The 12934-nt window shown below is 52.9% G+C and overlaps 1 protein-coding gene across 3 annotated transcripts; it reads left to right on the forward strand.

The window, feature by feature from the left end:
• Positions 1-1099: 1099 nt before the first annotated feature.
• On the forward strand, positions 1100-10375 carry LOC117398652 (E3 ubiquitin-protein ligase synoviolin). Of its 3 annotated transcripts, none has more exons than XM_059020550.1 (16): positions 1100-1729; positions 3242-3399; positions 3566-3658; positions 3917-4069; positions 4808-4856; positions 5892-5995; positions 6088-6214; positions 6378-6477; positions 6614-6679; positions 6889-7005; positions 7374-7531; positions 7672-7806; positions 7912-8055; positions 8604-8790; positions 8952-9064; positions 10060-10375. In XM_059020550.1, the coding sequence occupies exons 2-16, from the start codon at positions 3268-3270 to the stop codon at positions 10224-10226; spliced, it is 1845 nt and encodes a 614-aa protein (XP_058876533.1). In that variant the 5' UTR covers positions 1100-1729; positions 3242-3267; the 3' UTR covers positions 10227-10375. The 3 variants fall into 3 exon arrangements, with proteins under 3 accessions (XP_058876533.1, XP_058876532.1, XP_058876534.1); XM_059020549.1 differs by having other exon boundaries at positions 1102-1773; XM_059020551.1 differs by lacking the exon at positions 1100-1729 and adding an exon at positions 1816-1953.
• The last annotated feature ends 2559 nt before the right edge of the window (positions 10376-12934 follow it).

Consider the following 12934-nt stretch of genomic DNA (forward strand, 5'->3'; position numbering starts at 1 on the left):
ACGATGATGACGATGACCTCAGAATAGAATGTTCATTCCAAATGGCTCCAAAGTGCCTGGTTTGAAAATAAGTTCGCATTCCTTTTGCTTCCTGACAGCATTAGTTCCACAGCATTGAACCATCCCTCAGATTGTGATGTCTTCTATCGTGTGTTCGTTTCTGTTAAAATGTCTGGCGACAGGACAGGTAGAGGATGTTCATTCCTATACTTCTCAGATGCTCCACGAAGCGATCAGACAGGCGGCGTTTTGTTTCACTGATCTATAGCTTCAGTTACATCTGATGCAGCCGATGCAATATCCTATTCCTTTACTAATGAAAGTAAAAATATCAGGGATAGTAAATGAGGGTTTTGCTCCCTTAACTACTGTGTTGCTGTGAATGTATTTACAAGCAGCACAGCGTGACCTATTGCACGGACACGTACCCTTAAGATTGGGTCGAGTGTTACTGTGATCCAGAAGCTCTCTTAGATTTGTGTCTCTTCTGTATGACATTAGAGGAGGGTTATTGAAAATAGGAGCTGTAGAAGGATGCTTGAAGACTGCGCAAATTTCTTTGTATGATGTGTTGTACTTTTTTGGTCATAGGATGATATGTAAGAACAAGGGGAATACGGTTGTTGGTATTCTGTGTTTTGGTTTTGTACAAGGCATCCTTTCTGTTTATTGTCGATACTCTTAACTGAGCTTCTCTAAGTATAGTGTCTGGAAAACCACAGTTTCTGAAAAATGCACACGTGTCATGTGTTTTATTCAAATAAATATATATATATATATATATATTATATATACTGCGTGATATATAATATACTGCGTGATATATAATAATATACTGCGTGATATATATTATACTGCGCAGTTCAGGGAAGCACACGACGCCGTTTCTAATCCGGGCTGCTTCAGCTGTCGTTGAAGACCGGAGACGATGCTAAACACAGTCGTTCAACACCAACAAGTGCCGATTGGCCACGCTCGGAGGAGATTCTTATTCTGATTGGTTCTCTGGCGTGGTTGCCAAGATCTAATTGGCCGGTGTGTTAAAATGCGTTATTCCAATTGGTCCGCGTCAAGCTGTTCTTTTTGCGGTATCAGAATTTCGGTGCGCAGCGTCCCACCAATCAGAGGCCGACACGGACTCCCGTTGACTTACAATAGGCCAGGGTGGGAGAGGGGTAACGGCGATGCGACTTATTATAAAAGAAGCGATAACAGAAAATCTGAAGTTAAATAAACCACGCGAAGGTGTTTATATAGGAATAAAAAAAACAAAACAAGAACGCTGAAATCTGTTGAAACCGAAGCGAACGTTAAAAACTGTTTTCATTTGCATTCGTGGCTGGCTGCTGCGTGTTGGTACAGTCCGACAAGCGGCGCTTTCATTGCAAAGAGGGGAGCGCGGTTCATGAAAACATCAAACAAACAGAGAAGAGCGGGGAATTCATTTTATACACCGAGAGGAAAAAAAACAACAGTTTTTATTTAGCAATATTCAAACTGAGGCCGTAGGTTAAAAACGTAAGGATTCATTTAATACATATTTCGTATGCAGCGTTGGTTCGTCCCATACCGGAAGTGAGGTGTCCTTCCAGGATCTGTGGCGTGAAAATAAACTGGTGGAAGACGGAAAGGGAGAAGAAAACCCAGTGAAACCAGTACAAACTAACGGGACTGGAGCATCTGAACCAGTCACACGTGTGTTTACCAGTGACCCAGGGACGACTAGGAGGTGAGCTGACCGGGGAGAGGGGCCTGCAGCGGGCTGGAAAATCGGTAAGTACCGTCTGTACTCCGGAGCGTGATGTGTGCGGCACCGGCGCAGCACCGACCAGTAACACCAGTATAGCTTTGTGCAGTCAGCCCAGTCTACATAGCTAAGCATGTGAACAGTACTGGCAAGGACGTTCAGACATCCGTCAGCAGTCTTATATACAGTGAAATCAAGTTTAAAATGTACGGAAACCGCGACACCAGTAATGTGGCATCATGTTAGTGTCGTTATTATTAGGATTGTATCTTTTGTAATATTTGTTGTAGTGCGTTTATTTGGAGAGATTGGAAGTGTCGGCCGGTCAGTGATGCGTTTTTATTTCCATTTCAGTACATATAGACAGCTCTCATATTTAACGAACCCGCCACACAGCCTGCCTTGGCCGAAGTGCGCCATTATTGTTACTGCCGAAGAGACCCGAATGAAACGCTGCCGTGCTGAGGCGTGTCCGGCAAACTCTGTGGCGTTCATTTATTATGAGTTTATTTAGCAGACGCCTTTATCCAAGGCTTACAGAGACTAGGGTGTGTGAACGATGCATCAGCTGCAGAGTCACTTACAAATACGTCTCACCCGAAAGACGGAGCACAAGGAGGTGAAGTGACTTGCTCAGGGTCACACAGTGAGTCAGTGGCTGAGGTGGGATTTGAACCGGGGACCTCCTGGTTACAAGCCCCCTTTATTTAACCACTGAACCACACTGCCTCCTCATTTATTCAGTTTAACGACTCCACGAGAAAAAGGAGACAAACTCGTATAATCCGCTTTGATTGCGTTCCAGTGAATCGTGAAACAACAGTGTTGGAAGGAAAGAAAGTGTTTTGTTAAACGCCTCTGGAGTTTAGGTAGATTGAGCTGCATGGCTGATCTCCCGTCTCTATTACAGTAATTCCACGCCCACACACACTCTCTGCAGATTTAGCGTCTGGTGCACGGCAGGCACGTCATATAATGCACCTCAAAACTAGAGAAACCAAATAGCTTTTTTTCTTTTTTTGGGGGGGGGGGGGGGGAGAGCTTTACTTTGTACAACTTGGTTAACTAGAAAAAAATGTGAGTGCGTTTAATACAGGGGTGAGTGTGTGAGTCTGTGTGTGTGTGTGTCAGTGTGAAATGAAATCGTGGTTTTGATGACAGCAGCACTGTCTTACCTCCACGTAGACCCCTGGCTTCCCTATAATCTAATTGCTATGCCTAAAGATATTGAATAGGAAACACTAAGGCCTGTGACTGTCCTGTGGAAAACATTGAACTGTGCCCTGTTACAGCCTCCGTTCAGTCTGCTGCACTTGTCTGTTGACTAACTGTAGAACTCATGCGCTGCGTCTCTCTCTCTCTCTCTCTCTCTCTCTCTCTCTCTCTCCATCTCTCCCCCCTCTCTCTCTCCCCTCCCTCCCTCTCTCTCTCCCCCTCTCTCTCTCCCTCTCTCTTTCTCTCTCCCCCTCTCTCCCGTCTCTCTCTCTCTCTCAGCTTTCCCCCTTGTGCGTTGCTGTGCCATGGTTCGAGCCATGGTGGTCACAGCCACGAGCCTGGCTCTCACCACAGCCGTGGTCGCCCACGCCTACTACCTGAAGCACCAGTTCTACCCCACCGTGGTGTACCTCACCAAGTCCAGCCCCAGCATGGCAGTGAGTATCCACAGGGGGGCGCTCTCTTTACGTCGTGTGCCCTCCTCTGTGCTGTAATGTTTACGGGGCCCCCTGCTGTACAATAAGCTGTATACACTGCACTGTGAGAGCGCCCCCTCCTGTATAATAATCTCTCTCTCTCTCTCTCTCTCTCTCTCTCTCTCAGGTGCTGTATATCCAGGCCTTTGTGCTCGTCTTCCTGCTTGGGAAGTTCATGCGCAAAGTATTCTTCGGACAGCTCCGCGCTGCTGAGATGGAGGTAGGGGGGCTGGGTCTGCGCTCGGACCATATTCTGTGTGTGTGTGTGTGTGTCTCTCTCTCTCTCTCTCTCTCTCTCAGCACCTGATTGAGCGTTCCTGGTACGCAGTGACAGAGACGTGTGTGTCTCTCTCTCTCTCTCTCTTCTCTCTCTCTCTCTCTCTCTCTCTCTCTCTCAGCACCTGATTGAGCGTTCCTGGTACGCAGTGACAGACGTGTGTGTCGCTCTCTCTCTCTTCTCTCTCTCTCTCTCTCTCAGCACCTGATTGAGCGTTCCTGGTACGCAGTGACAGAGACCTGTCTTGCCTTCACGGTGTTCAGGGACGATTTCTCTCCTCGCTTCGTGGGGCTCTTCACCCTCCTCCTCTTCCTCAAGTGCTTCCACTGGCTGGCGGAGGACCGCGTCGACTTTGTGAGTCCAGAGAACCCAAGAGCCCTAGAACCCTAGAACCTTAGAACCATTGAGCCCTAGAACCCTAGAGCCTTAGAACCCTAGAACCCAGAGGACTCTGAGTAAAGCTGTGAATTCCCATTTAATAGATTCTATGGGACTGATTTTGATGATTTGAGGTGTTCATGTTTCCCAGTGCAGGCAATAAACAGTTACACTCAGGACATTTACAGCAAAACATCTAGTGAAAAACAGGGTGGGGGGTGAGGGGTGAGGGGTGAGGGGTGAGGGCAGGGGGGTGAGGGCAGGGGGGTGAGGGGTGAGGGGTGAGGGCAGGTGGGGGTGGTGGGTGAGGGCAGGGGGGTGGGGGGTGAGGGCAGGGGGGTGGGTGAGGGTGGTTGGTGGGGGGTGGGTGGTGAGGGGTGAGCGCATGTGGGGTTGGTGGGTGAGGGCAGGGAGGGGGGTGAGGGCAGGGGGGGCGGGTGAGGGGTGAGGGCAGGGGGGTGGGTGGTGAGGGGTGAGGGGTGAGGGGTGAGGGGTGAGGGCAGGTGGGGGTGGTGGGTGAGGGCAGGGAGGGGGGTGAGGGCAGGGGTGCGGGTGAGGGGTGAGGGCAGGGGGGTGGGTGGTGAGGGGTGAGGGGTGAGGGCAGGTGGGGGTGGTGGGTGAGCGCAGGGGGGGTGCGTTTCCAGAGTCTGGTTTGGAGCACTACGGGCTCCTGCCTGCAATGTGTGTCTCACCGTCTCTCTGTTTTTGTTTCAGATGGAGAGGAGCCCAAACATCTCCTTCCTGTTCCATTTCAGGGTTGTCAGTGAGTGATTAGCAAACATTATTATTATTATTATTATTATTATTATTATTATTATTATTTACTTATTTGTACCTGATTGGAACCCAGGCCTCCAGAGGAAGGTGAAAGGCAGGAATGAGAGGCTGGTGAATTCTGTCTGTCTGTCTGTGTGTCTGTGTCTGTCTGTGTGTCTGTGTCTGTCTGCCTGTCTGTCTGTGTGTCTCTGCCTGCCTGTCTGTCTGTGTGTGCCTGTCTGTCTGTCTGTCTGTGTGTCTCTGCCTGTATGTGTGTCTCTGTCTGTGTGTGTCTCTGTCTGTGTGTGTCTCTGTCTGTCTGTCTGTCTGTCTGTGTGTCTCTGTCTGTCTGTCTGTCTGTGTCTGCCTGCCTGTCTGTCTGTGTCTGCCTGTCTGTCTGTGTGTCTCTGCCTGTGCCTGTCTCTGCCTGCCTGTCTGTCTGTGTGTCTCTGCCTGTGCCTGTCTCTGCCTGTCTGTCTGTCTGTGTCTGCCTGTCTGCCTGTCTGTCTGTCTGTCTGTCTGTGTGTGTCTGCCTGTCTGTCTGCACCCTCTAACCCTCCTCCCTCCAGCTGTATCATTTGAACTCCGTCTGAAACCACAGGAAGGGGTTTTGCATGAAGAGGCTAAAAATCACCCAGCCCCCCCCCCACCCCCGACAACCAGACTTCCGCAGTGAAACAGCAGCTGTGAGAACGCAGCGCTGTGATGCGCAGTGCGAGGGCGGGAGGAGCCGCTGCTGTGTGCGGGGCGGGGGGGGCGGGGGGGGCGGGGGGGGGGGCAAGTCCTGGTCTTCAATTTCAATTCCCAATTCCAAACTGCGCTGGATATTCAGCTGCGTGCTTCTCGTGCTGAATTGCAATCCTGTGCTGTTTATTATTTATTTATTTTTTCCCCTCCTATTGTTTTTTTTATCTGCTGGGATCATTATGAGTCAAAGCATTCTCACTGTTACACTGCAAAGCACTTCTGAAAAGACTCCTCAAGGCTGATTGTGTGGAAGTGAGGTGCGGATCAAGCTAAAAACGACTCTCCCTCTCCCCAGCTCTGATGGCCCTGCTGGCCACGCTGGACTTCGTGTTTGTGACTCACGCCTGTCACAGCATCATGACTCGAGGAGCCTCGGTGCAGCTCGTCTTCGGGTTCGAGGTACGAGGCTCAGTGTGTGGAGTCTTCATCTCCCCGTGTGTGTGTGTCTCTGTGTTCACCTCTCTGTTTTTAATCTCTCTCTCTCTCTCCAGTATGCTATCCTGATGACGATGGTACTGACGACCTTCATCAAATACTTCCTGCACACCCTCGACCTGCAGAACGACAACCCGTGGGAGAACAAGGCCGTGTACATGCTGTACACTGAGCTGTTCACAGGTACAGAGAGAGAGACACACGGGGAGAGCGAGGCCGTGTACATGCTGTACACTGAGGGCGGTGTGTGTGTGTGTGTGTGTGTGTGTGTGTGTGTGTGTGTGTGTGTGTGTGTCTCTCGCTCCGCCTCGCTTCTCTCTCACTCTATCTCGCTTGTGTGTTTCAGGATTCATCAAGGTGCTTCTCTACATGGCCTTCATGACCATCATGATCAAGGTGCACACCTTCCCTCTCTTTGCTATCCGGCCCATGTACCTGGCCATGAGGTAAGAGACCCCTTCCCCTAACCCTACCCCAGCCCTGAGGCGAGCAGCCCAGCGTTTGGGCTAGTGCCTTCAACGCTCGTTGTTGGAGCGTCCCCTTTTGTCAAAGGCTCTATATAACCCTGTTCCGTCTCCACAGGCAGTTCAAGAAAGCCGTGACGGACGCGGTCATGTCAAGAAGAGCCATCCGCAACATGAACACGCTGTGAGTACCGGGCTCGGGGCGGGAGTCTCGGAGCCCCCGGGGCTCGGGGCGGGAGTCTCGGAGCCCCCGGGGCTCGGGGCGGGAGTCTCGGAGCCCCCGGGGCTCGGGGCGGGAGTCTCGGAGCCCCCGGGGCTCGGGGCGGGAGTCTCGGAGCCCCCGGGGCTCGGGGCGGGAGTTTATTTTAATTTTTTTAACCCTGTCCTCCCCAGGTACCCGGACGCCACGCCGGAGGAGCTGCAGGCCACGGATAATGTGTGCATCATCTGCAGGGAGGAGATGGTGACGGGAGCCAAGAGGCTGCCCTGCAACCACATCTTCCACAGCAGGTGAGGAGAGTGCAGGCCTGGGGAGCGTCCCTCCCGTCCCACTCTCTGTCTCCGCCCCTCTCTCTCTCTCACTGGTACTGGTTTCTCTCTGTCTCTCTCTCTCTGTCTTTCTCTCTCATTGTACTGGTTTCTCTGTGTCTCTCTCTCTCATTGTACTGGTTCCTATCTGTCTCTCTCATTGTACTGGTTTCTCTGTGTCTCTCTCTCATTGTACTGGTTTCTCTGTGTCTCTCTCTCATTGTACTGGTTCCTATCTGTCTCTCTCATTGTACTGGTTTCTCTGTGTCTCTCTCTCATTGTACTGGTTTCTATCTGTCTCTCTCACTGTACTGGTTTCTCTCACTGTACTGGTTTTTCTCCTCTCCCAGTTGCCTGCGTTCCTGGTTCCAGCGCCAGCAGACCTGCCCCACGTGTCGGATGGACGTGCTTCGTGCCGCGCTGCCCAATCAGACGCAGGCTCCACCCCCTGCGCAGCAGCCAGCCCCGCCCCCTCCCCAGCACCAACCGGCGCCCCCGCCAGCCAACAGTGAGTACCCCCAAAATAACACGGCACCCCGAAATACCAACCCAAAACAGCACCCCTGAAATAGCCCTGCCCCGTCCGCTCTGTGTGTGTCCCTGCCTCCTGCTCCGTGTGACGGTGCGCCCCTGTTTCCTGTCCTGCAGTGCCTCAGGGAATGATGCCTCCCTTCCCTCCTGGGATGTTTCCTTTCTGGGGACCGTTCCCTGCCGCGGCCCCCCCTGCAGGGCCCCCCAACGCAGCGCAGACCCCCCCTGAGACCACCCAGCCTTCCGGAGCAGGTGAGGATTTATACTGAGACTCGCTCACTCACTCACTCACTCGCGCACACTGGTGAGAACACAGCATTGCAATAGAGGTCTCTCTCACACTCCTCTCTCTCTCAGCTCCCGCTGGTCCCAGTACCTCTCGGCCCGGCCAGACTGGGCAGGAGGCTCCTCCCAGCGGTGCTATCCCAGCATTCCCCTTCTCCTTCCCTCCTCCCTTCCCATCAGCCCCCTGGATGGGCATGCCGCCGCCTCCCCCCTTCGGTGAGTACAGCCGACGAGAGTGTGTGTGTGTGTGTGTGTGTGTGTGTGAGTGTGTGTGTGTGTCTCTCTCTCTCTCTCTCTCTCTCTCTCTCGCGTGTGTTAACCCTGCTCTCTCTCTCTCTCTCTCTCTCTCTCTCTCTCTCTCTCTCTCTCTCTCTCTCTCTCTCTCTCTCTCGTGTGTTAACCCTGCTCTCCCTCTCCCTCTCCCTCTCTCTCTCTCTCTCTCTCGCGTGTGTTAACCCTGCTCTCTCTCTCTCTCTCTCTCTCTCTCTCTCTCTCTCTCTCTCTCTCTCTCTCTCTCTCTCTCTCTCTCTCTCTCTCTCTCTCGCGTGTGTTAACCCTGCTCTCTCTCTCTCTCTCTCTCTCTCTCTCTCTCTCTCTCTCTCTCTCTCTCTCTCTCTCTCTCTCTCTCTCGCGTGTGTTAACCCTGCTCTCCCTCTCCCTCTCCCTCTCTCTCTCTCTCTCTCTCTCTCTCGCGTGTGTTAACCCTGCTCTCTCTCTCTCTCTCTCTCGCGTGTGTTAACCCTGCTCTCTCCCTCCCTGTGCAGGGATGCCCTCCGTGCCGCTGCCCCCTGCTGGTTTCTCCGGTCTCTCGGAGGCAGAGCTGAGGTTGATGGAGGGTCACGAGCGCAGGAACCTGGAGGCACGTCTGCAGACTCTTCAGAACATCCACACCCTGCTGGACGCGGCCATGCTGCAGATCAACCAGTACCTGAGCGTGCTGGCCACCATGGGGTACGACAAACCAGGCAGACCAGTGTAACCAGTATAGATTCACTGGCAGTGGCAAGACCTCGCAGCTGAAGCAGCCACAGTCTCTGTGAGAATGTGTCTCTGTTTATTCCTGGTCTTTTTGTGTGTCTTCATACCTGTGATCGTGTCTCTGTGCTGTTCAGCCCCCCCAGGCCTGCCCCCCCCAGCACAGACCCAGCCGAGGGGTCTGACCGCGAGACATCGCCCCCTGCAGGAGCCTCCGGGAACACGGCAGAGACCCCACACGTGGAGAGCGGTGAGTCATACCAGACAGGCCACAGGAGGGTGCTAGAGGGGGAGGAATACCAGGATGAGCCACAAGAGGGTGCTAGAGGGGGAGGAATACCAGGATGAGCCACAAGAGGGGGCAAGAGAGGGGAGGAATACCAGGATGAGCCACAAGAGGGGGTTAGAGGGGGGAGGAATACCAGGATGAGCCACAAGAGGGTGCTAGAGGGGGGAGGAACACCAGGATGAGCCACAAGAGGGTGCTAGAGAGGAGAGGAATACCAGGATGAGCCACAAGAGGGTGCTAGAGAGGAGAGGAATACCAGGATGAGTCCCAAGAGGGTGCTAGAGAGGAGAGGAATACCAGGATGAGTCCCAAGAGGGAGCTAGAGGGGGAGGAATACCAGGATGAGCCACAAGAGGGGGCTAGAGGGGGAGGAATACCAGGATGAGCCACAAGAGGGGGCTAGAGGGGGGAGGAACACCAGGATGAGCCACAAGAGGGTGCTAGAGAGGAGAGGAATACCAGGATGAGCCACAAGAGGGTGCTAGAGAGGAGAGGAATACCAGGATGAGTCACAAGAGGGAGCTAGAGGGGGGAGGAATACCAGGATGAGCCACAAGAGGGAGCTAGAGGGGGGAGGAATACCAGGATGAGTCACAAGAGGGAGCTAGAGGGGGGAGGAATACCAGGATGAGTCCCAAGAGGGAGCTAGAGGGGGAGGAATACCAGGATGAGCCACAAGAGGGGGCTAGAGGGGGGAGGAATACCAGGATGAGCCACAAGAGGGGGCTAGAGGGGGGAGGAATACCAGGATGAGTCACTAGAGGGGGGAGGAATACCAGGATGAGCCACAAGAGGGGGCTAGAGAGGGGAGGAATACCGGGATAGGGCCAGTGTAATGTACTCAGACAGGAGGATGCTGTTTAAATAGAGCTGACAGTTTTCAGATGATTAGTAGTAATAACAGTGGTTCTTGTTGGTTCATATTTTATTTGCTATTTCTGTGTCTGTCTCCTCAGGCGGGGAGCTGGAAGGGGCTGTGGGGTTCTCCCCCCCTCCCCCCGACTCCACCACTGTGGGAGAGGAGGAGGAAGGGGAGGAGGAGGAGGGGGTGCCGAGCACAGCCGAGCTGCGAAGGAGACGACTGTGCAAACTGGAGACCACGGCGCCCCCTGCTGAACACTGACACCTACTGCAGCACAGCCCTCACTCTCGCTCTCACTCTCTCTCTCTCTGTCTCTCTCCGGCAACCCTGAATTCAGAGCTTTTCAATCCCAATTCTACAGATAAAACTTTTTTAGTCAGTAAAGCAGACAGATGTGGGTTTTTTTTTTTCAGTTTCTTGGGTTCAGGATCTCAAAGCCGCTTGTTCCAGTCTGAACTCGGCTCTCTGGGGCGTCAAAAGAAATATCAGACAGACTCTGATATACTGAGGGTTAGAAAAACACTCTCTGGAAACTGTGGAGAGGAGAGCTGAGGGGGAGAGAGAAATAGAGGGAGGAGGAGGGAGAGAGAAAGGAGGTTAAGACGAGGGTGGGATAGAAATATGAGGGGGGGGTAAGGAATATGAATTAGTAGGAGAGAGAGGAAAGGGGAGTGTGTCTGTCCCCCCCCCTTCATGTTACAAGGGGTCTGGGGCAGGTGGGATCACCTCACCCCCCCCTGCCCCCCCAGTTGATATTTTTGTGTTCTATATTTTTGGGGGAGTGATTTAATTTCTGAATTTGCATTTTGAACACTTTTTTTTTTTTTTTTTTTGGGAGTTTAGTTTGAATTAAAGAAAGTGGAAAGGGGGGGGGGTCTGATTTATTTAATTTGTAAATATTGTATAAAAAGTTTTAATAGAAGGAACTGTACATACTGCAGAATAAACCTTGCATTCAATCAAACCAGCGAATTGTCTTCAAGATGCAGAATAGACTCTGAATCCCATCCCTCGCGATTACACCGCAGCGTTACTAACAGACTGGTCTCTGAATCCCGTCCCTCGCGATTACACCGCAGCGTTACTAATAGACTGGTCTCTGAATCCCGTCCCTCGCGATTACAGCGCAGCGTTACTAACAGACTGGTCTCTGAATCCCGTCCCTCGCGATTACACCGCAGCGTTACTAATAGACGGGTCTCTGAATCCCGTCCCTCGCGATTACAGCACAGCGTTACTAACAGACTGGTCTCTGAATCCCGTCCCTCGCGATTACACCGCAGCGTTACTAATAGACTGGTCTCTGAATCCCGTCCCTCGCGATTACACCGCAGCGTTACTAATAGACTGGTCTCTGAATCCCGTCCCTCGCGATTACACCGCAGCGTTACTAACAGACTGGTCTCTGAATCCCGTCCCTCGCGATTACACCGCAGCGTTACTAACAGACTGGTCTCTGAATCCCGTCCCTCGCGATTACACCGCAGCGTTACTAATAGACTGGTCTCTGAATCCCGTCCCTCGCGATTACACCGCAGCGTTACTAACAGACTGGTCTCTGAATCCCGTCCCTCGCGATTACAGCGCAGCGTTACTAATAGACTGGTCTCTGAATCCCGTCCCTCGCGATTACACCGCAGCGTTACTAACAGACTGGTCTCTGAATCCCGTCCCTCGCGATTACACCGCAGCGTTACTAACAGACTGGTCTCTGAATCCCGTCCCTCGCGATTACAGCGCAGCGTTACTAATAGACTGGTCTCTGAATCCCGTCCCTCGCGATTACAGCGCAGCGTTACTAACAGACTGCTCTCTGAATCCCGTCCCTCGCGATTACACCGCAGCGTTACTAACAGACTGGTCTCTGAATCCCGTCCCTCGCGATTACAGCGCAGCGTTACTAACAGACTGGTCTCTGAATCCCGTCCCTCGCGATTACAGCGCAGCGTTACTAACAGACTGGTCTCTGAATCCCGTCCCTCGCGATTACACCGCAGCGTTACTAACAGACTGGTCTCTGAATCCCGTCCCTCGCGATTACACCGCAGCGTTACTAACAGACTGGTCTCTGAATCCCGTCCCTCGCGATTACACCGCAGCGTTACTAATAGACTGGTCTCTGAATCCCGTCCCTCGCGATTACACCGCAGCGTTACTAACAGACTGGTCTCTGAATCCCGTCCCTCGCGATTACACCGCAGCGTTACTAACAGACTGGTCTCTGAATCCCGTCCCTCGCGATTACACCGCAGCGTTACTAACAGACTGGTCTCTGAATCCCATCCCTCGCGATTACACCGCAGCGTTACTAACAGACTGGTCTCTGAACCCCGTCCCTCGCGATTACACCGCAGCGTTACTAACAGACTGCTCTCTGAATCCCGTCCCTCGCGATTACAGCGCAGCGTTACTAACAGACTGGTCTCTGAATCCCGTCCCTCGCGATTACAGCGCAGCGTTACTAACAGACTGGTCTCTGAATCCCGTCCCTCGCGATTACAGCGCAGCGTTACTAACAGACTGGTCTCTGAATCCCGTCCCTCGCGATTACAGCGCAGCGTTACTAACAGACTGGTCTCTGAATCCCGTCCCTCGCGATTACAGCGCAGCGTTACTAACAGACTGGTCTCTGAATCCCGTCCCTCGCGATTACAGCGCAGCGTTACTAACAGACTGGTCTCTGAATCCCGTCCCTCGCGATTACAGCGCAGCGTTACTAACAGACTGGTCTCTGAATCCCGTCCCTCGCGATTACACCGCAGCGTTACTAACAGACTGGTCTCTGAATCCCGTCCCTCGCGATTACAGCGCAGCGTTACTAACAGACTGGTCTCTGAATCCCGTCCCTCGCGATTACAGCGCAGCGTTACTAACAGACTGGTCTCTGAATCCCGTCCCTCGCGATTACAGCGCAGCGTTACTAACAGACTGGTCTCTGAATCCCGTCCCTCGCGATTACAGCGCAGCGT

This window comes from Acipenser ruthenus, unplaced genomic scaffold, assembly GCF_902713425.1.
Source record: "Acipenser ruthenus unplaced genomic scaffold, fAciRut3.2 maternal haplotype, whole genome shotgun sequence".
In the NCBI taxonomy this organism is placed as follows: Eukaryota; Metazoa; Chordata; class Actinopteri; order Acipenseriformes; family Acipenseridae; genus Acipenser; species Acipenser ruthenus.

What these genes read in the sequence shown, in the direction of transcription:
- LOC117398652 (XM_059020550.1), top strand. Translation starts at nt 3,268, where the DNA reads ATGGTTCGAGCCATGGTGGTCACAGCCACGAGCCTGGCTCTCACCACA. An exon ending in AGCTCGTCTTCGGGTTCGAG is followed by an intron (nt 5,996 to 6,087) that starts GTACGAGGCTCA and finishes CTCTCTCTCCAG; the next exon opens with TATGCTATCCTGATGACGAT. An exon ending in GCCGCCGCCTCCCCCCTTCG is followed by an intron (nt 8,056 to 8,603) that starts GTGAGTACAGCC and finishes CTCCCTGTGCAG; the next exon opens with GGATGCCCTCCGTGCCGCTG.